The 23,555-nt window shown below is 42.9% G+C and overlaps 2 protein-coding genes across 3 annotated transcripts; one reads left to right on the top strand and one right to left on the bottom strand.

Annotated features, from left to right (window-relative positions):
• Positions 1 to 2,444: 2,444 nt before the first annotated feature.
• Positions 2,445 to 14,163, bottom strand: LOC146208701 (uncharacterized). 2 transcript variants are annotated; one of them, XM_084587310.1, is made up of 6 exons: positions 13,948 to 14,163; positions 13,787 to 13,875; positions 11,477 to 11,579; positions 7,311 to 7,408; positions 4,652 to 4,871; positions 2,445 to 2,541 (listed from the first exon to the last, which is right to left on the bottom strand). In XM_084587310.1, the coding sequence occupies exons 1-6, from the start codon at positions 14,138 to 14,140 to the stop codon at positions 2,456 to 2,458; spliced, it is 789 nt and encodes a 262-aa protein (XP_084443436.1). In that variant the 5' UTR covers positions 14,141 to 14,163; the 3' UTR covers positions 2,445 to 2,455. The 2 variants fall into 2 exon arrangements, with proteins under 2 accessions (XP_084443436.1, XP_084443437.1); XM_084587311.1 differs by lacking the exons at positions 7,311 to 7,408; positions 11,477 to 11,579; positions 13,787 to 13,875; positions 13,948 to 14,163 and having other exon boundaries at positions 4,652 to 4,877.
• A 434-nt stretch (positions 14,164 to 14,597) lies between these two features.
• LOC146208702 (uncharacterized) lies at positions 14,598 to 18,734 on the top strand. Its single transcript, XM_084579202.1, has 3 exons — positions 14,598 to 15,038; positions 16,419 to 16,480; positions 16,562 to 18,734. Exons 1-3 carry the CDS (start codon positions 14,598 to 14,600, stop codon positions 18,732 to 18,734), a joined length of 2,676 nt encoding a protein of 891 aa, XP_084435328.1.
• The last annotated feature ends 4,821 nt before the right edge of the window (positions 18,735 to 23,555 follow it).

Raw genomic sequence — 23,555 nt, forward strand, 5'->3', positions numbered from 1 at the left:
ACTAGCAGGCCCGCTTCGACAGAAGAACTTCAGTTTCTTCGCCTCGAGGAGACGTACGTCGGTTTCTTCGCCTCGAGGAGGCACACGCTCGCGATCAGCAGAGAGGGAAGATAAAGAATGCAGCGTGTCAATATTACATGTAAGCCATCGCTCGTTTATTTAGGGCTCTCTTTTAAACTTCACTGTGCACAGGCACATTTGCAGAAACAACTCCGTTATAATGGTTGTAAGTACGCCAAAGTACTTACGACCATCTGATCGTCGCGACCAATAGAGTTGTCCGAAAGTAAGCTGTGCAGGCTGCAAGCTTCCTGCGTTTCCACGAGATAGGTGGTCCACTGTAACGGTTGCTACACGTTCCCAGGACTTACCTTGGCCAGAATGCGGCAACATACAAGGTGAAAAGTAGCCATGGTTGATGAGGTTTTCGAAATCAAATTTTGGAATGTGTAGTGTTTTCAGCAGTAAATGTACAAAGCCGCCGAAATGAAACGGAGCTAAGGGATGTGCAACAATTATTGTCATTCATCGTGCTGTTGATGAAGTGAACATTAAGTGCCGAGCTGAACATCCTGTTTACTCACACCCAACCAAGCTATACAAATGTACATCTGCTTGCAAGACGCCCGCTAAACTGAATTTTGTTTGTTCTGTTGTCCTCAGTTTCATTTTTATACCACTTATACATTTAGTTGGCAAATGTCATTTGCTCACATAAACATCAAAAAACCTTTTACTTCAAAACTGAAAGGACCTCTGACTATTTTTGAGGTCCTCATCGAACCGTTCGGTAGCTTTCACGAGAATTAGAGACGCATTACCTGAAGTTGTGAATAACAAATAGAAAATAACAATACTTTGGGCAATAAGTGACAAACACCATTTAAAGTTTTGCCTTCCGGCATGAAACCGCAATAAGCGACAAGTCCCTAAATATTGCATATTTCGCTCAAGATAGTATTAAAAATTACGGCGTATACATAGCGCATTGAAAGCAAAATATTTGAATTGGAAATGTTTGTACACGTCTGCGTGTCAACGCGAAACAAGTATGTTAAGGTGCGTTTTATAACGTGTTAAGCATATTTGATGATGATGATGCATACTACTGCTATCGGAAACCACGCTTGTGAGAGCTGGGCTCGCGATATGCTGTTCTATGTTATAGTCTTGAAGGAAAACACGCACTTAATTTCTACCATATATATACTTCGCTTGAACACGTGATGTTTCTTTCTTCCGAACCTTCCGCCGGTTTTCCAGCAAAGTCAGGAATATATTGTTGCCTGTTATACTATAAATATAATTTCCATGACGCTCTGAACTGTGTCATTATGAACTGCAACAGAAATAGGATGATCGCCATGTCCAGCTAGGCATCATTTCTTTACAAGGCATTGAGAAAGGAGAGCTGCTAGCAGCAGTGCTTCGCAGTGATTATGCGCACGTTACAACTCAAAAAGAAGATAATTATCAAAGCGGGGCAGGAAGATAAACTTTATTATTGTTCACAAAAAGGTAGGATACCGATGCGGGAGAAACAGCTGGATGAAGTGGCCATGAACTCGTGACGATCAGCGAATTGAAAGGCTGTTGTCATGGCGCGGATCTGTGTCCGTTTTGGAGCTGAACAATTCCGCCTCGCACTGTTCTCAATTCTAGGACTGCAAACCGGTGGGAAGTTACGAGTGAGGGCAAGCCGAGAGTGTTCATAGTAGAATGGCATGCAGGCCACAGACGTTTTTTATTGTAAGGGCTTCAGACCACAGGGTATATGCGAGCAGATAACGCGGGGTTGGGGAATATGTTTGAAGTTGCCTCCGCACAGCCTCTTTGGGTTAGGTGTTAAAATATGTTCAAATGAACAGAGACGTCTACCTAAGCGATAGCCCATCGTGTGCTCATGAAATGATCTCTCGCTGTCCGCGCAAGGGTACATAATCTTCGAGAATGAAGAAACGCGAGCTGCTCAGCGGCCACTGTTCCTACCAACCCTTAAGAAAATATGCACTGTGTGTCTTTAGAAACTCCGGTGACTTTATACATTAGACTCATTTGTATGTCTCATGACTGTCTTGTGAGCTTTCCTCATGCATTCCTAATGGCATTCAAAACCATATTGGCCACCGTGAGTCTAGTGTGTTCCTAATGCATGCTTTTCTGATGGCAGGCTAATGTGTGCTTTGTGTCATGACGGAGCTTATGCATTTGAATCCTTGATGCTTCCCTGTTGCCATCATGATGTCTTGTACGGCTATTTTGCTCCCTGTAAACACTGCCAGTGCAGCAGGACGTTTAACTGTTTCGATTGTATAAAGTGGCTACTGATGTTTTGGTCGCTGCAAACAAACATGCAAATATAAATACCCATATGTTGTTTGGAAATGTATAATAAATCCTTCAAAACAAAGGCTGCCTGGCTGGCAGAGATAGACCCACACATAGTACGTGCCCTCTATTTAATTTCACGACTTAGCATCGACGACAGGCTGTTCTTCAGCTGTATCATTGTTGCTGTAGGAAATCGGCTGCAGGTGTAGCCTGCAAGAAAGAAAAAAAGTTTGCCACTTGGGCTGTAGTTAAAAAAAAAATCATGCCGCATCGATTCAATTCACAAACCTCATCATATTATCATAGATCTCTGCACAAAGCAGTGAACACTATGAAAGGGGTGAGAGGTTTGTAAAACTGATTCAATAATCAAAATTGCACCCATGCAAAGATGACTTCAACAGTACCAAACTTCACAGGTACTATATACCAGCAACACACTGCTAAAGAGAGGTAATACACACGAATACACAGTCGCTACACAATACCTAAAAAAGAAGTAAATGCACTAAATAATGGACACTAAAAAATTCATTTAATGCAAGAACACGTACATTCAATGCATCCATTTATTTTTTGCACTGCAGACCTAGCTTTGAGAACAAGGACGACTCAACTTGTGAAGTTATATATGCCTGCAGGAGTCGCAACCCTATTGCAAAAACCAGCGCTACTGGTTCCCAGTGCCCCAGCGCCATACCTGATTATGGGCCCAGTATGACGCTGAAGACTGGGCGCACTGGGACGCGGCATAATGGCATGCTCCGCATTGGTGGCACTGGTCGCCCGGAGAAAAAGAAGGCCTAGGATAAAAATTAAAAGCTAAAAAGTAACGAAGCACCTCAAGTACATTAAAAAGAAAGCTTAAAAAGCAAAAAAAAAAAAAGAGCAGCACCTAGCGCGTTTATAACTTGGCAGCTCTTAATCTAGCTCACTATGCTAACAACTCGGCCATGCCAAGAACTGAAAACCTTTGAAAGATTTTTGCATTTGATGTCATGATAGCATTTATAAGGTTGGGACTTCCTGTTTTGCAGTCTACAGGCCCCCCCATTGCTGCCACTCTAACAATTACAACTTCTTGATCATTGGAGTTTGCTGCCTACTCTCAAGACTAGCAACTATTGTTCTGGACGCCTATGCGCATTATTTTGTGCACTGGAATCATTTTAAAATGTGGAGTTTGATATCACTGGCAAATTTACCAGCGCCGACTCTTCAGCGCTGCTCTGCTACCGTGGGCGTAATTTTCAGTGAACACGGAGCTGTAGCACAAACCTTCAAGGAAAAAAGTGCGACCAAGCTTCAATACCGGCAAGTGCAGCAGCGACGACACTATTTTGCATGTAACTAAAATTACTTGTATGTAAACATTTCGGGAAGCATTGCGATGACCGAGGGCTCGGCTGCTTTATACGCAGAGCAAGAAGGAGCGGAAAAGCTTGAGAAACATGCAAAATATTATGCATTACAAGCGCTGTATGTTTTTTTCTCCCATGGGCCCATCGCTTGGTAAACTACTCTCTTCCTTGTTTTATTTTTTTTTATTTCTGCTGTTTATACTGGGCCGCGGTGCAGGCTACGCTTGCCTGCGATTGAGCCCCCATTGAACATTTTGGCAGTAATCATTGTGTTAGAGTGCCTTTAAGGTCAGCTGTGAAGTTTGTTATGCATGGTAGCCTACATTATTCAATTCCAGTTTTAGCTGTATGTTAACCGTCAGTGTGTCATGAGATATCAGAGGAGCGACGATCGTAGTCTCTCTCGAAACGACCTATTGAAACATGGAAACTCTAGAAAAAAAATACTGCCTTTGTTTTCTTACAGGTGCGCAACGACTTCGCAGCAAAAAGTGCTTACTTGAAGCATATTTTTCATATGCGCCCCGATGGTTGATTGCGAGTACGCTGTTCCCATGTTGGCCCCTGAGGGATGCTAACTGGTCGATGCCGCGGGACGCACCGATTATACTGGGTAGGACCAGTGCGGCCCCAGCACACATAAAGAGCTTCTCTCAGTGCATCGCGGATGTCAGCGACACACCCAGCTTCAAAAAGCTAATCCCAGCGCTTTTCTCCCATCGTACCAGTGCAACCAGTGTCTTCCCGTCACTGCTCCATTGATTATTGCAGACCCCCCCCCCCCCCCCCCCCCAAGATCCAGTGCAAAACCAAGGCGAAAATCTTACTGGTTTCGTACTGGAAGACGCTGGTTCTTGCAATAGGGAACTAATACATTAACCAATGCATTAAATGTTCTGTGCAGAACTCCGGAAGAAAAAGTAAAAGTCAGGAATGACTAAGGCCCCCCAAATGCATACCTAGCACAGCGTTGAGCCGCAGAGGGTCCAAAGGGTCCTTATGAGTGCCATCTTTATGGGCGTTGCTGCCCTTCCCAAACAAGGATTTTCCTTTCATTTCTTCCTCTGTAAACACCTGCCTCAGAAGGCTTCTTGCAAACTTTGTCGGAAGTCCTTGACTGTGCACAACAAAGCGGTCGATCGTCGACTTTTCAACTTTCACTCCATTCCCAATGTCAACCTGCATAAAAAAGAAACAAGCACAAAAAATGACATAGTTACACATCTGCTATTAATAGGCGAGAAATCACTCAGTACCCTTAGGATTTAATCTGGCTCGTAGTTCGTTGAACATCAATAAGTTTTCATCTGAAGGACTCCACCTGTGGCACACAGTGACAGCACAGGGGCTTGTGAAATGCGGTCATAGGCTAGAAATGATAACACTGCAAAGGTATGAGTAGAACCACTTCCACTCTTAGAGGCGACGCTTAAAGCAAGGAAACACATCAAGGTGACATTGACCAGCCACAATTTTTTATAGGTGTGAAAGCAAAGCACTGACAAGAAAGTAAAAATTTGGCGTATCTAAACAGCATACACACAGGAGGCAATTTACCTTTGGCTGTCAAATATGTGTCTGGACTCAGGCTCAATAAAAAAACTCAAGTGCCAGACACATTTTCATTCACAATTACTGGCCTGCTTCTAGAATCTGTCATAAATATAGCTCTTGCCACTTTTTTTTTTGCAACTTGGTGTGCAGCTACCAGTAAAGAGAGGTCGACACTGAGTGCTTCCTAAGCTATGTCTTGTTGTCTATATGTAACTTAATTAATACTTAATTTACTTCTTTTTCACCCATTTTAGTCTTTGATACTTTCAAATTGCACGACAATTTCTTCATATGCCCTTTTTCGGCTCTACTTCCGGTTGCGTGACGTCACATCCTCTACCTCACATTAATTCAATTCTTGTTCCGCCATTTTAGTCTTTGGTAATTTCAAATTGCATGCCAATCCCTTCCTATGCTCTTTTTGGGCTCTGGCTAGCAGCTTAGCACTCCTAGCTATCACGATGCCAAAATACCCTCTAACAGACACATTTTGCAAGGATATGTGCATTTCCTATTAAAACTGGTATTCCAACAGTTACAGAAGACTATCTGCATTAATATTTACTAACAGCAATCGTTAAATATAAAACTTCAATGGGTAATCGATTAGCATCCCCACAGAGTACCTGAGAGATAGGCAAAACAATTTTAGTACCGTGGAAACAGGTGCAATCCTGCAGGCATTGATTCAAGCTAGAGCAGCCACCATTTTGGCACACATGGGGCACACACAGAAACACCAAGTGTAGCTCGCCACTCTACGGTCCTAATTATACTGTTACAGCCTACTACAGCTGACTGTAACTGGCTGAGACACCTGTTTAGTCCTGAAATCAGAATGGCTGGCACATTGGATTACCATGGCTTGGTGACATCTGAAGCAGCTCAACCGAACTGTAGTGAACCAAGGTCTTTAAAGGCTGTCACAATACTGTGCAGTGTTCTTTCTCTCTTTTTACTTTTTCTGCGCCTCTGACGAGCATGTGCCCTGAGTCAAAAGGGATCCGGACCTCTCACTTCGTTAACTAAAAATCATTAACTAAAGTTACATTTTTAGCATTTGTTTTTCCAAGACAGTCTTTCTTAAATGCACCCTGAATATGCAGTACATTGCTGGCTTGCTAACAATGACCTAACAACCATTTTACACGCCAATTTTCAAGCCTCCCAAGTTGCTTATGAACACACTGCACTATCTATCCTGTAATTACCAATGTCAAAAATAGTAATGACCTGCATGAAAATGTTGCAACTCTCGGGACTGGCACCGCATGCTAACCTAAATCAATCCAGAACTCTCCCTAACAATCCGCAATTCATTTTACTCAGGTCAAATGAGAAGGGGGCTTACCATATGACCATCACACTGAGCTGTTCCATGACAAACCTTTACAGAACAAAACTGTATTCCCATTACAAGCAACATATGCTCCTTAAAGCATTTTACAACCTTGGTTAGTTCCCATTCGCTCAAGCTCTATTATGATCTTGCTCCAAACAAACGAGCAATTTCTTTTGTCTAGCAGATGTTTTCAAAGGAAGCTTATCGGTCGATTCAGAAAGGTAGCGAGAAGGCTCTGAGGGGCAAGTTCTCTGTTACAGCCTCAAGTTTTACCAACTACAGTTAGCACTAATATGCACTGAACGTAGTAAACCATTTCTGACTGCATAACTTGTGCATGGAACTATCACCATGAAAGGTCTCTCATACGTTGTTTTGTTTGCACCCAAACATATATCCACACAAATCGCATTTCTTTTCTGTGACCGCTTCCTGCTCTAGCATTGACATCACTGAGGATCCACACTGAGCGGTTTGCAGAACGACAAAAGGTAAGGGCAATTTGGGCCAATCAGGTTGGCTTGAACTGCGTGACTGTGCTCCTATCGCCGTTGATGGCACAGGCGAGCACGAACACAATGAAGAAGTGTACGCTATCCTGATTGGCTCGGATCAGCCTAACCTTTGTAGTGCTGCAAACAGCTTGTGAAACAGAATATAGTGGCAGTGTTCTTACTTTTTTCTTAACTATAAGAGATATTTTTCAAAGAGCAAATGCTTACTGTTTCTGCCGTTGCCACATCTTCAGGTCTTGGAGCCTCCAGGAGAGCTTCCAATTTCTTTACTAGCTTCTGCGATCGCTTCAGCATAGTGTAGGAATCTGGAGACAAACATAACAAGTTCAAGTTGAAAGATATTTATAAACATTGCATCATTGCTTACAGTCTGCAAATCTCTGCTTGTAGCAATTATAACAGGTCTGAATGCCCTTTATAAACATGTTACAAGAGTGACCACTATATTCGTACCCAATCCTAGACTCGAGCTTCTACTCCAAGTAGCCTCCGAGGATTGTTTTTCATTTCAGTAGCAAAACTTCATTCAAACTGATCCTGGATTAGAGGAAAAAAACTAAAAATTCCCTTGAAAATCTCGTAATAATAGCACTGCTACCTTTGGAAGGGATACTCGCGGTCGGCATGGAGCATGATTACAACTACTGCTCCCAGATTTTTTGAAAACTGCAAGTGCCGGGAGAGTCAAATTCGTGGTTAAGATGCATCTGCTGCAATGTGCTATGAAAAAGCATGCAAGCCCTCTGAGTGTAAAGAGAAGGATTACAAATTTCAGACCAATTGTCAATGCCTGTGTCAGACTCAATCTTTGCTCATCAGACGCAGAGGGTCACGTGACAACAAGCGCGACATAGAACCTACGTCATGACTAGTTTTTGTTTTGCAATTTTTTCCCTATTTCTGATGACCAGCAATCCTGTGCTGTGGTTCCTCACTGCACTTTAGGCTTTTCTTTACTTTTAGCCCTCCTTTCTTAGCTGCAACAGATGGGCCACTGTGGTATGGGCAGCTTTGACAGGCTGCAAAGATCTTAAGTGGCTGGTGACACAGAATGAAGCACTGAACAAGGGTAAATGGGATACGCCTCAGTTTGCAGGTCGAGCCAACGTTTCGACTAGTGGACTTTTCTTCTGGTCAGAAGTATTACCCCCCTCCACCTTCAATAATAATTTGCTCGGCACTGCTTCATTTCAGAACCTCGACTTGGTAACCTGAACAATGGCATTGTAAATGAAAAGTGGAAAATCTTGCAAAAAGCAAGAAACATGTGGGTATGACACCTACTCGAGCTGCGCTCGCTGATCAATTGCTTCGCACGCACTGCTCTCCGTATATAGTACTTTGTACATCGTCCCTCAGCATAAAAAGGAATGATGGATTAGTTTGTGCAAAACACTCTCCCATATAATCTCTTCAACTAGCTTCCCATCTTGAGCATGCGGAATAAACTTTTCTCTAGTGAAGGCACTCATCTGTCTCCAGCTTGTCTACCTCTCTGCACAGTTTTAACAAGTGGTATGGACCAGTTTAGTTCAATGTGTACCTACTGAGTCAAGTGCAAAGATCATCAGGAACAAGCGAGTGTAGCTTGCCTATTCTGTGCATATAAATCAGTGAAGTAAAGATGTGCTATCAACAATGGGAAGTGAGATTTTAAGCTTATGCACACCCCTCTGAACTCTTTCCACCGGCAAGTCCATACACACATACACAAATGTAGAAATACATATGAGCATGAGCGCACAGCACCACATTATGCTACCTGCATGTATCCCAGGTGCCGCTCCTACTACACTCCCTCATCCACATCATCCGGTTGTCAGAAAGACTGACAAAAAATTCAAAAAATCCAAAACCACTCACACACACAAGAAGAAAAACAGGACAGTACGCCACTCACAACTGATTTACTGTGCAGAAAACACATACATATATACCACTGGCCGGCGCATGTGCAAGGAACACATTCAGCATCATGTAGTGTAAGATAGCAATGCTCAAGAAGCGTTTTCTCTGCCTTATACAGACTTATCGACGTGTCGCTGCTGCAAAAATTGCCTTTTTTCCTATATAAAACGCTTCAATTAGTTCTCTGGCTATCGTATTACAACTCCTAGCAAGAATCCGTACATCAGAAAAACACTGTTCATAAGTGCCTGGAGGGCAGGATCTGACATGCTTCGGTAAATTGGGGCCCTGTTTATTTAGCTCTACATTTCGTTCAAGTTCCCGGATTCACTCCTTAACACATCGTCCTGTTTGTCCCACGTAGAAACAACCGCAAAAGAGGGGAACTTCATAAACAACCCCTTCAGCACATTTCATGAATGGTTGCCCATGCCCGATACCACGGCCTCTTTCCTTTTCTTTTTCCTTTCTTTTTGCTATTCGAGGGCAAAGGCTTCAGACTTTCTGGGGGTCGAAAAGACAAGTACCAACCATCCCATGCCTACTTGCAACTTTCTTCAGGTTGTGGGCCAACTTGTGCACATACGGCACGGCCAAAAAGAAAAGAAAAGAGGTTGTGGCACCAGGCATGGGCGACCATTCATGAAATGTGCTAATGTGGTTGTTTATGAAGTTCCCCTCTCTTGTTGTTCCTACATGGGAAACACAGGGCGATATGTGAATGAGCGAATCAGGGAACATGAACGAAATGTAGAGCAAAATAAAGAGGGCCCCAATTTACCGAAGTATATCAAATCCTGCCCTTCAGCACTTGTGAACCGTGTTTTTCTGATGCGCGGATTCTTGCAAGGAGTGGTAATAAGATAGCCAGAGAACTAATTGAGTTTTACATCAGCGACATGTCAATACATCTGCATTAGACAGAAAAAACATTTCTTGAGCATTGCTCATCTTATACTACATGATGCTGAATGTGTTTCTTGCGCATGCGCCGGCAGTGGTATAAATGCACATGTTTTCTGCACAATAAGTGAGTGGCACTCTGTCCAGTTTTTTCTTCTCTTGTGCATGTGCGTGTGGTTTTGGTGCCTTTAAATTTAAAATGATCAGTTAGCAACTAGCCCACAAAAAAGTTCTCTTTGTAAAAATTGTTCAAAGATTCAACAAGACAAAATGCACTTGTTACATGCAGCGGCAAGCAGTTTTAGAGCCAAATTTCAGCCTTAATCTTGTCCTAATATGCCATTTACAGTTCCTTGAGTGGGGGGGGATTTCTTGAGCAAACCTTATGGGGACAAGTGACTGCATTCTCCACTCAAGAAAGTGAAGGGTCAAGTCGAAGTAAGTTGGTGAATTCGGGCATAAGTATAGCTCAATAATTATGTACATAAGAATTCCAGCAATAAGCGAGACATGGAGACCTCAAAGGGAGAATACAAGAGGCACACAGGAGAAAACATCGGTAGGAGAATTAGGGGCTTATTGTAACACATAAAGGAAGCCAAACATCACTCAAAACAAGAACACTGAATTCTTTTTTTTTCTTCCATTTCTGGTGGTGATCATTTTAAGGCCTCTACCATCAGGGTATGTGTTAGGAATGAACTTATGATGTGTATACATGGTGCGACAATTCAGACTGTAGAGACAAAGTTACGATACCTTTATTTGCCCTATGCACCCTAATACCCTTCTCTAATTCAGAGGCAATCAACTTGATTATTGCAAGCCTTTCGGCTAAAGGATTAATCATGTCATGACACCACCACAGTGCTCAGTGGTTAGGGCGCTTCGTTACTGAGCCAGAAGTCCCAGATTCAGTCCTGACCATAACATACGTGTCTTGATAAGGCAAAGCACAAGGTGCCTGTGTGCTGTGCAATGTCAATGTTTGTTAAAGACCCTCAGGTGGCCAACGTTATCCTTCATGGCCCAAGTCGCTTTGGGACGCTAAACCCCACAAAAACAAACCCAACAATGTCACGACAATTATGCCGAGGGCTGGAGGGTCTCCTCCAAGAGTCACTGCTGCATTCTTAGATTGTATGCAACTACACTGAGGCATTTGTATAACATGTAACAGCCTCGAGAGTACACATGTTCTCCAGTGCCACAGGAGGATGTTAATTCACTTAAAACAAGTTGCAGTAACATGATGATCCTTGGTGTCCTTAATATGCATGCCAAAGTTTGCACGTATAGCTTCTAGAATCTACTCTCTTTTTCTGTCTGCGCCATCCACAGTATCAAGGCGCACATGACACTATGCCACATAATGCACCATACATTCCTGGGAATCCACGCTTTTGTCAGCGGTGAATATCAGCTTTAAATAGCAAAGCGGCAATTGTTGCACTCATGTATTACGTATAGCTGACTGCAGACGATGTACCTAACTACTATGACATACTTTATGATTAGCAACAGGCAAGCACCCTACACAACATATGAGACATGAAACTCACCATAGTTGTTTTCTGCTGCTTGCAGTCGCTCTTCGAGTTCTTGAACTCTTTCTTCAAGTGCTGCCACCTTAGCTGTGGCCCCGCAGTGGCAGATGCTGTGGCCCTAGACCCATGATTACAGAAAGGGTTCAGGCAAAAATATGCTTCATATAAGAATTCAAAGTATTTTTTGTGCAGCTGTTGGTATGCCTGTCCACAGTGCATGCACCCGATTCCACACAGACATACCATTTCTCCCAGCAACTGCAGTGTATCAGCGAGAGATTTCACATTTCTCATTCCAGAGCACAATGCTCTAGACAGGCATGCTGACAATTGTAGAGATGATTGGAAATTGATAATCTGGTTTGTTACATGAATATCACATGAATTTCTCACCTGACAAAGCATAGAAAAAAATTATTTTTGCTGGCGTCAAGGACTGCAGCTGGTAATTTGGCAAAATTTCTTAACAAAGAAATTCTCATGCTTTCATTGTGCACTTGATGCTTGGTGCAGTTTAAAATTTCATGCACGTCGCACCCGGAGGTGAAATCTGTGTGCACTGAAAAATATAGTGCATTAAAAATGCCATTTTGCAAACTAGTGCTTCGCGTTAAGTCTGCAAATGAGTAGAAACAAAACGGCTCAAGGCAAAAGCTATAAATTAAATGTGTGAAAACGATTCAGCTTATAGAATGCCTTTTCAGCAACTTCTATTTTGCTCATGACACATTTGATCTGCGTAGTGTACACCCAAACACAAAAACATACAAAAGACATCAATATGACTCCAAACAACCTGCAAGTGCTCTAAAATCTGCCAAGTTTACAAAGTTGACATGCTGGATTCACTGAAAGCAAACAAGCAGCAAGTCTAGTCTTCCTGGAATTAGGGTACTCATGTCACAGAGCACCTTGTGTACAAAAATAAATGTCTTTATGTACAGTCTTTGTCAAAAGTGAGAGCCCAGGCAGTCTGCCTCTGAGCCATTTCGTGATGCTTTTAAGGCATTTTCTGTGTTCCAAATCTCTTGATGGCAAGATTTTTTTTTGTCCTACCCTCTCTAATGGGAAGCACCATAGGCGTGCGCACAGGGGGACACCAAGTCTGCCCCATACCTTTACTCCGCTGGACCGTCAGATGTAAACGTGCAAGTTTATTTCCATGCAATTTTTTTTTCCTATAATGACGGCTGGCGGCCCATGATGTTGCATTACAAGAACTGCTCACATGCTATCTTTACCTGAGGAAAGCCAATCCAGGACTCAAGGAACTATTGTGAGGATCACTGCATACTTTTCGATTGTGCCCAAGGCAAAGGTTTTTTTTTTTTTATTTTAAGTGCACACTATTCTTTTTATGTTTCAATTACATCACGTCGAAATAAATGTTTGATAACAAAGTAACAAATCCTCATCTTTGTGCTGCGTTTTAGCAGCAGGGACTTTGGTGGAAGAAAGAAGGGGGGGGGGGGGGGGCTATGGTGAAATGTCGCTCCCCCTAATGCAGAACCCTGCGCATGTTTATGGGAAGAACTTCCGCTAATGCAAAATTAGCGTCACTACACGGCTCAGAAGCAGACCCCTGTCCTCTACACTTTTGGTCAAAACACACAAAACAAAGGAGCAATGGGAGACCTCTCTGCTCAGCTGGGAGCTTAAAGTGCAGTGCGCACTCGTTGCACACGCTAGAGCGGCAGCCAAGGTCAGTGGAGTTTTGAAATGAAAACACTAACCACTGTAATTTTTTTCTCGAGTCTTATTTTCCTGGCTATTAAACATTTTCTACTACTACTACTACTACTACTACTACTACTACTACTGCTACTACTACTACTGCTATACACTTTTGAGAACGGCTGTACATCACCAAATACCTAAGTAGGTGTCACGCAGCGCGGTCTGCTAATTGCAACAGCGGCATGTCTTCGACACTCAGCAATACACGTTTCTATTCGTCCCGTCCGTCAGCAGCACTGTAAACGAACGCTGCTCTAGAAATTGTCAGGAATGGTAAGCACATGCGCGAGAGTGAGGGCGAAGCTTTGCGTCACTTTGGTCACACTCGCACCAAGCCCGCGGCGCGAGATATCAGCGATGCGATGCGACCCTGCAGGGATCTGGTAAAAATGTCCCCGGAGTAAATATCCCAGGAAGAAACGTCTCCGGAAAAATCGCCCTTACAATGGCCCTTACCCTTAAAATGCTTTCGCCGAAAATTTACCACAACGAATTTATTGAAGCTCTTGCCATAACGCATGCCGATAAATATAGATGAAAAAACACAGCAGCGCGCGCGCTACAAAGAATAGGAATACAACAGTTCACCTCGGCAGGCGCTTGGGCTTTGTCCGTGGCCTTTGGAACAGCAGCCCGGACAAGCTGCGCCCTCCTCTTCTCCAAGGCTTTTTCAGTGCCTGCAAAGTTTCAACACCATAAAGCAAATACTACTTCGCGCAATGACTTCCTTAACGTTTCTCATCACTTACCAAAATCCAGAAGCTCCGCTTCTGCTGGCGGCTCACCATCCCTCCACCGCACGGCGACTACCGAGCCACGTACTTGCCTTACGGCGTTCTCCTCCGTAAGGAGCCGTACACCTAGTTCGGTGTCCACAAGTGCGCGGACACTATATACGTCCCATTTATCTTCGGTGCACCACTTAACTAACACGTGGGACATTTTGACAGGTATAGCAAGCACAAAAAAAGCAAAATGTCGCACAATCATGCAGGAAGAAGCAAAAAATGTGGCACGTGATGACGATGATGATAGTGCCAGCATTTTTAACTTTCCGCTATGTATGTAACCATCATAATAAATGCATTTTTAATTCATTTTTGAAACACCGTATAATTAAACCTACCTACAATGCTCGCTATTCAGAACCATGAACAGTTAGTCAAATCAAAAAACGTTTAAGATTAGTAATGAGATTTTAGATCACTCGTACATGACTCGTAGAAAGAGACAGAACAAGACAGAACCATAGCCTTCGCTCTGATCGGATGATCTCGCATATTTTCATACCTTGTATTTTCTATTGCCGCCCTTTTTCTGTGCATGCAGTGTGCTGTGCGCGCCACCGCAAAAGCATTGCGCTATTTTCTCTTTGAGCTGTCGAGCGTCAAACTGTGACATGGGGCCAAAAAGAAAATACAACCAGTATCTCTGGGATTCCAAAGTAGAAGTGCCGATTCGCACAAAACACCGTTTGAAGGCAGCAGCAGCTGCAGCCACTTCTGACAGCCAGTCAGTAGATCCGAACCAACCGCGCGCCGCCGAGCAACTGCCGGAGACAAGCCCTGGCGCGGAGAAGGCTGTCCCTTCAGGTTCCCATTCAAGCTGTCCCGAAGAAAAGGCGACGGCTCAATCCGGAGGCTCCCTTGTGGACGATCCCGTTGCAGACGACCCCATTGCAGGAGTCTACGATTCACAAGCGGACTCCGAGTTGTACGGGTCGCACGACTCGGAAGGCTCGAGCATGGACAGCTCGGAGAGCTCCAGCGACAGTGAGGCAGAGATTATCACTACAGATGGGCCGGACAGAAGTACACGTTCGGATGAAGACAGCCAGCTGGTAAGCATTATTTATGGAAGGAAATTAAAAAAAAAAATAATCCGAGAGCACTGTGGGATCTACACAGCAGAAATGCGAAAGCCGCAGCGTTGCTGCACACGGTGCCACACGCTTGCTCTCATTATCAACTAATTGCGCCGTCATTATCACTAATTGCAGCATCATTGTCGTCGCTACTATCTTCCTAACGGTAGACAAGGATAATTATGATGTGCGTTTCTTGATCCCGGGCGTGGCGCAGCAGGTGGTTAAAGCACACTATTCTAGGCTGTGGATCCGAGGAATTGTGTTTCAATTCGCGGTGGAGACAGGATTTTTGTTTTTCTGGTGACGTCATCAGGACGATTGACAATTAAGTGACACATCAGCGCATAGATCTGATGCACAGATCTCGCGCACGGTTTTTCGGTCCACGAGCCTAGAAAAAATTTCGACTTTAAAAAACACTCAAATTATGAAGGCGAGAGATAGGTACTCCTACCCAGCCGCAAAAATTTTTGAGCTGGGGGGAGGGGGGGGGGAAGATATCGGGGATTAAACATAACCTTCTCCGCCTTCGACTCCCACACGCCGAGACACCCCCCCCCCTCCCCCCCCCCCCCCCAAAAAAAAAAATAAGGTGGCATTTATTATTATGGGATGTCTTTCGTTTAAAAATAAGTATTTGCCTTGCCTTTTATTATTTTGCCAAGTCATTTTTTATCGGTTCTTTTTGTTTTGCCTAGTCATTATTAGTAATTTTCTTTTTTCCATAGTCATTATTCGTCATTTTCTTTTTTGTGAATTATTCCTGCTTATTTAGATTCTTTTTATTATTAGATCCATGGAAAACGCCTCCTTGGGCCATAATATGCAACTATCTAATTGTAAACGAGTCACAAATCTCGCAAAACAGTTGATCTGTCCCACTCCTATTTGTCAATTCTCACTGGCGAAAGCATAGACCAATCGGAGTGGGGCTAATTGACAGGTTTGTAAATGTTTTTTGTGATGTGATCATTGCATAATTTGGCCCCTAGATTTGCCTTCCTCTCCTCTACAAGTGGAGGGATCCCACCCCTTATTTAAAAACCGTAAACCATTGGTATATGGTGACCAATATTTGGACCCATGAATTTAAAAAAATATTGGTTTTAAAAAGAAGAGAGTGCCATTCCAAGGACTCACACTTGGTGCGAATGCTCATTCATTCTGCTCACTAATGAAATTTAGCAGCAATCCACTTCCTAGTCCCTTTAAGCAAATGCATGGTTCATGCCAGAGACCGCTTGATCTGTGCTTATGGCCAGATGTCTCATATTTTAATGGTGTACACAAGCAATAGTGTTTTATTATGCTACTTTTGGTGTGTTGATGTGCATTAATGGTTGCAATGGACAGCTTTTCCGTATCACCTTCTCGGTGTCTCATTGTCCCAGCACTGCCACTTTGGTTACACTGAGGTGTGACTCATCCATGGTAACCTTTACATTTACTGTCAACCTGCCGCTATAAATAAGTGGCTATAACATTTGGCTGCTAAGTGCAAATTTGTTTTATATTTGTTTCCTGTCTCTGTCACAGGATCAGCCCCTATATCCTGGGTCAAGAGTGACAGTTGCTGAAAGCCTTCTTCTCATCATGGGGCACAGCCTTCGGCATGACATCTCAAAAGCAGCTACTGAGAGCCTGCTGACTTTGGTCGAATCACATCTGCCAGAAGGCACTTCTTTGCCTACAACGAAGTATAAATTCTTCAAGTGTTTCAGTGGCACTGATGCAAGTCGAACAAAGCATTTCTACTGCAGCAGATGCTCCAGTTATATCGGGGTCTTGGAAGCGGCAGAGGCTGCATGTACAAAATGTGATACGTTGCATGAATTAGCTGACCTGTTGAAATCATCATCATATTTTTTCACTCTAGATTTGGAGTCTCAAATATCTGACATTCTGAGAACAAGTCAGATGACCAGTGGAAAAAAGTGCACTTCCTATGATGTCACTGACATAACAAACAGCATAGCATATAGAAAACTCCCTATTGGACCAGATGACATTAGTCTAACATTTAGTACAGATGGTGTCCCCCTTTTTGAAAGCAGTAGCATTGGAATTTGGCCCCTGCTTGCCGAAATTAATGAGCTGCCTTTTAAAGACAGGGTTCAAAAACTCGTTCTTGCAGGGTTGTGGTTTGGCCCAGGCAAGCCTGCCATTAATACATTCCTGTCACCATTTGTGAAAAAAATAAATGAACTGTCCTCAACTGGAATTCGTTGGCAGAACAGTGAGGGTGTAGAAAAGGTCACAAAAGTGTTTCCTGGACCATGCACAGCTGACAGTGTCGCCCGGTCAGAATTGATGGGAATGACCCAATTCAATGGGAAACATGGGTGCAGCTGGTGTGAGCTCCCTGGAGAGGTGGTCGCTCGAGGCAATGGTCATTGTCGCGTCTATCCTGCACCATCATCCATGCCAAAGCTGCGCACGCATGATTCATTTGCTGTGAATGCCTACAAAGCCAGAACAAAGCAAAAGGCAGTAAGCTGTGGCATAAAGTCGACAAGTGTCCTGACTCTCCTAACATATTTTAGTTTTTGTTCTGGCTTTGTAGTCGACTACATGCATGCAGTGTGCTCTGGCGTGGTTAAAGCGACAACACTGATTTGGCTGAAGTCGGGAGTGAGCCAAGGCTTTCGCCTCCGTAGTTGCCTCGAAGAGGCTGATAACATTTTGCTTGGTTTAACTCCTGTGTGGGAGTTGTCAAGGCTTCCAAGATCCTTGAAAGAAGTGAAATACTGGAAAGCAGCTGACTGGCGCAACTGGCTACTCTTTTATTCTGCAATTGTCCTCCCTGGTAACATACCAGCAAGAAACTTAAAGCATTGGATGAACTTGGTTGACATGATGCATTACATGTTAGGGGAATGTATCTCGCTCGAAGCTCTAAGGGACTTGAAGCTTCGTATGCTGAGTTTCCTTCAAGAATATCAGGAACTCTATGGCATTAGTAATATGACATATAATTCCCATCTATTATTGCATATTGTTGACAGTGTGAAAGAATGGGGTCCATTGTGGGGCTATTCCATGTTCCCATTCGAATCAATGAACGGGAGGCTTCTCAGAATGGTCAGGGGCACCAGGTACCCTGAAAGACAAATTATTCAGAAGTTTTCTTTGATACAGGCTCTGCCAATTTTGTGGCAACATGTCACAACACAAAAGGCTGATGGTGAAAAATTATTCCGAATGTTAATGAAAGGCTATAGAATGAAAAAGCACTTTGTGGCAACTGGCGGTGTAATTTTTTATGGCAAGGCTGTGCACAGAGCGGACGGCACACACTACAGGAAAATGGCAATAGGCTCCTTGATGTTGTGCACAGCTGAGCTTGACAAATCTCGACGAGTGAACTCATTTATCCACATCCAAGGTTCCTTTGGCCGCCTCATTGAGATTATTGCAGTTTGTCCGGAGGCACATCGAAATTGCAAATGTGAGAGGGCCATATTCCTCCAAATTGAAATATTCAGAGTCAGCAGCAAGGTGATAAGTGCTTCATGCAGGGGCAGTGCTGTTCAGTTCGTTCAAGCCGAAGGCACTGGTCACTACAACACATTGCCTTTGTCCTCGTTGAGCAAATGTGTTGCCATGATACATGAAGGCAGTGCGTACTTATGCACCCTGAACAACAACCTGTGTCTTGAAGCTAGCTAAATATTAGTTTCAAAACAAAATATTCAACAAAAAATAGTAATGGTTGCTGGAGACACAAGATATAATGGTTTGTTTTATAGGGCTTAACATCCCAAAGTGACTTGGGCTACAAGAGACCCTGTAGCAGAGGCCTCTGGATAATTTCATCTGGTGTTTTTTAACCGTGCAGTGACATTGCATAGTACATGGTTGCCTTGCTTTTCACCTTAATTGAAAAATTGCCATCGTAGCTGAGATTGATCCCACATCCTTGGGTTCAGCACTAGGGCACCATAACCAGATATCATAATAAATCGTTATCATTAACAGCTGTATCCATTAAAAACAAAAGTGACTTTACTGGCCGCCATTTAACCTTGCTCTGTGCCAGCTATAGCCGGCCAGCTTATTTCGGCAAGGGTCCTAACCTCATGTGATCTTCTAATTACTTGCCACAACCTGCCATACTCTCCCCATTTAACATTATCCGCTGTGTGACTGTAATCAGTCAAGTTTTGACAAAATAATTTATGTACTGTTGCTTAGGCATATTGTGACTTTTTGCATAGTTTCTAATGACCTGAAAAACCTGCAAATGCTAGGAAAATTGTCTGCCCTTTGCAAAATCTGGAAATTGTCACTGCTGCTTTTGATGAACTCCGAAACTTCTCGGAATACTAGTTTGGTGTTCTGTACTCCATTCAGTTAAAGGGAGATCAAAATATAAATTTACATTCAAGGAGTAATAGTGCCAAAGACACTGCAACTATTTAAATGAATCCATTCAAACATGTCCACTTCCTTGCTCATGTCTAGTGCATATATTTAATGTATGTTTAGAAGGCAGGTTGCTCGAGCAAATGTACTGCATAAAAAAGGTGACGAAAATAATATGGGAAAGTATAGCCCCATATCCAAAGCTTTTGCAAAAAAAAATGCTGCTTTAAAATGAATGACAACTTTTGGAGAAAAAACATACCTTTCTAGCCAACTCCCAGTTAAGTTTCCATAAGCGGTTTAGCACAGAACTTCTAACACAAAAAGAACATTTCTTAAGCAGACAGAAAAAGGAAAGCTAGGTTTTGGTTCTTTACATCAACTTCTCGAAAGCTTTCGCCACTGTCAGTATCATGCAGTATTGATAAAGAAGCTGGAACATTATTGTTTTTGTGAAAAAGCCATCGCCCATATTGAGCCCTGTCGAAAACATCATATCCAAATTATAGCTATAAGTGATTACTTATCTGACCCACTTCATGTTTCCCTCAGCATGCCTCAGAGTGGCATCCTGGATTCCTTTCTTTTTGCTTTGTATGTGTATGATGTCTACTGCATTGCTCTATTCTCTATATTCAGAAATTATGCAGATGACACAAATTATTTTTTTTTACTGGAGAATCAAATGATCAGATAATAGCTACGGCTAATATTAAGCTTGATGAATGGATGCAGAAAAATAGCCTGAAGATAAATGCTTAGAAAATGAATGCACCTCAGTTTCTTACTAAAAACAAAAATATAAGTGCACAAAATTAAATTTTACTACTGTCAACTATATAACAAAGTGTGCCTAACTTTAAGATTCTGGGAATTTTGGAATGCTTCTATTCCAAAAAAGTTGTCATAAATAATAGACATAGTTTCTAGAAATTGCTATGTATATCCTTTTCGATATTGTCGACCATAAACCCTGACTGCTCATTGGAGGGTCAAATTCTAATAAAGCTCAGCTACTTTGGTCATCTGATGAGAAGAGAGGAGTCGCTGGAGAAAGATTTGATGTTGGGAAAGGTTGAGGGTTGCCGGAGAAGGGGTAGGCAGCGAACGCGATGGTTAGATGGCATCCTCGAGGCACTGCAGATGAAGTTATGTGATGTTAGGAAGATAGTGAGAGACCGGAAAGCGTGGCGTGACATGGTCCATAGGGTCACGAAGAGTCGGACACGACTGAACTGACTGATATCCTTGCTACATTTTTATGTTGATGTCCAATAGCTTTTTCTTATCTGGGCTTAACTATTGTTACCTAGCATTGGCGTGAACTACTAAATTCAGTATTGGGAGGCAGCTCATTCTAGAATGAAAGCTTTTGAGAGCTGTTGAAAATGTTCCAATGCACTCACACACTCGTGAATTGATCACCGAATACATTGTTCCAGCCACAATATGCTACCGGTATTGCATACTGGTTCTGCAAACAATTCAAACAAGAAGCCAAATAAAACACCTTCAGTCAGAAAACCGCTAAACTAGAAAGAAATGTGAAGTCATCATCAGCTTGACTATCCCCACTGCAGGGCGAAGGCCTCTCCCATATTTCTCCATTTGGCCCGGTTCTGTGCTAGCTGCATCCACTTGACCCCTGCAAACTTCTTAATCTCATCCGCCCACCTAACTTTCTGCCGCCCCCTGCTACGCTTTCCTTCCCTTGGAATCCAGTTTGTTACCCTAAGCGACCATCGGTTATCCTCTCTTCTGTGAAATGTGAAGTATTACAACACGACCCATTGTGTGCTATGGAAGGGGAAACAAGTGGAAGAAAATGCGATCTACAAATGCTGCAGAACAAATTACCATGCATACTGAGCAATTTAGGCACTCGAAATATCTAGTTTGAAAATACCACTTGCAGGACATTGTGCAATCTTTACAAAATATATTGTACACATTATGGCTTCTTACTTCTTTTGCTTGTGTGTACCAAGATTCAGCTTGTTCCTTTGTGCAATTCAGATGTGTATATGTGGTTGCTAAGGTATATAATGTCTTTCTTGTCATGTATGCACCTTGTATTATTCCATGTACTGTATTTCTGTTTTCTTTTGCCATGAGAAAGAGGCTGCTCATATCATTTTTCAATGAGAACTGCCAATGAAGACAGCCTGCAGCCATAGCTTGCGAGCTGGCTTTTGGCAGCCTTTCTGTAGGCTTCCTGCTTCATGTAAAATGACAAATAATCCTATTGTATTGTATATGATGCCAAAACATTTACCGAATGTGAGAAAATAGTCAAATTGAATTAAGAAGTTGGTCTGCCATTCATTGTAACAGAACTGTGAGTGCACAGTAATGCTAGATTATATTGACGTGACTTTTTTTTTTTTATCTCAATTAGGATTGCTCGAAGAAAAACATTGGCTTTCTTAAACAGAAAAACTGAAACCGTTTTTGTTGCGACATTAATTTGCAACTTCCTGAATAGTTTTTTTTTTTTTTCTGTAGATAGATTATGTATACTGTGGACATTGTGCAATCTTTACAAAATATATTGTACACATTATGGCTTCTTACTTCTTTTGCTTGTGTGTATCAAGATTCAGCTTGTTCCTTTGTGCAATTCAGATGTGTATATGTGGTTGCTATGGTATATAGATATGCTCACATATCTATGATTTTCTGCCTTTTCACTGGTCAGAGAATGCTGACTGAAATGATCAGGGAAATGAATAACATAGTTTTCGTGTTCTGGATTCTCTGCCGCAATTAGATTTCAGGGTGTGCTGCTATTCTTTATGTGAGAGGTACAGCAGCTCTACCTTGAAATGTGCAGCAGCTCTACGTTGTGTTTCATCTTTTGAGCCTCTCACAGTGCTTCATTTGAAGGCATAAATTATGGAGTGTCAATATGTATATTTTTATTTCAACGTGTACTATAATGCCTGATTGCAAGTTAATGTTTTAGTGCTTCATGGATCACTGCCTTGTCGTGGCGGAGGGGCTTGCGAAACTCGATGAAGTCGTGAGCTCTGCTGTGTAGGGCCACCCAAGATAGACAGGTCACGGCAGAGAGTTCTGACAAAATGTGATTCACTGGAGAAGGCAATGGCAACCCACTCCAGTATTTCCTGCCAAGAAAACCCTATGGCCAGTCACAATACCATTAAAGATATGGCGCCGGAAGATGAGCCCCCCAGGTTGGAAGGCGTCCCACATGTTACTGGGGATGAACAAAGGGCGATTCCTAGTAGCTCCAGGACGAATGAAGCGGCTGGGCTAAAGCCAAAAGGACGCTCAGTTGTGGATGTGTCGGGAAGCGACCGGAAAGTCCGATGTTGCAAGGAGATATATCACATAGCAACATGGAATGTAAGATCTATGACGCAAGGTAAACTGGATGTCGTCAAGCGAGAAATGGACAGATTGAACATTGATATCTTGGGTATCAGCGAGCTCAAGTGGACCGGAATGGGAGAATTTAACTCCGGCGACTATTATGTCTTTTATTGTGGGCACGAATCCAAGAGAAGGAATGGGGTCGCTCTCATAGTAAACAGAAGAATGGGCAAAGCAGTGCTAGGGTACAACCCCAAAAACGACCGAATGATTTCACTTCGGATCCAAGGTCACCCTTTCAACATAACAGTTATCAAAGTCTATGCACCGACCACTACTGCTGAAGAAGCTGACGTTGAGAGATTTTATGCGGACCTACAATGCCTTTTAGACCGCACCCCATCATCAGACGTCGTTTTTCTCATAGGAGACTGGAATGCCAAGGTCGGGAGTGAAGAAATATCCGGAATTATAGGAAAGTTCGGTCTTGGCGAGCCAAATGAAGCTGTGCCGAGGCTAGTAGAGTTTTGTCAAGAAAACAATCTGACCATAGCGAATACTCATTTTCAACAGCACAAGAGGCGCCTGTACACATGCACTTCACCGGACGGTCTATACAGGAATCAGATCGATTATGTTCTTTGCCGGCAGAGATGAAGAAGCGCTATACAAGCAGTAAAAACAAGGCCTGGGGCCGATCGTGGCACTGATCATCAGCTTCTTGTTGCCAAAATTAAGCTTCGATTGAGGAAAACGCAGAAAACTAGAAGGCCTTTCAGGTATGATCTG

The sequence above is a fragment of the Amblyomma maculatum genome, chromosome 1, assembly GCF_055883805.1.
Source record: "Amblyomma maculatum isolate TAMU_Amacu chromosome 1, ASM5588380v1, whole genome shotgun sequence".
NCBI classification, from domain to species: Eukaryota; Metazoa; Arthropoda; class Arachnida; order Ixodida; family Ixodidae; genus Amblyomma; species Amblyomma maculatum.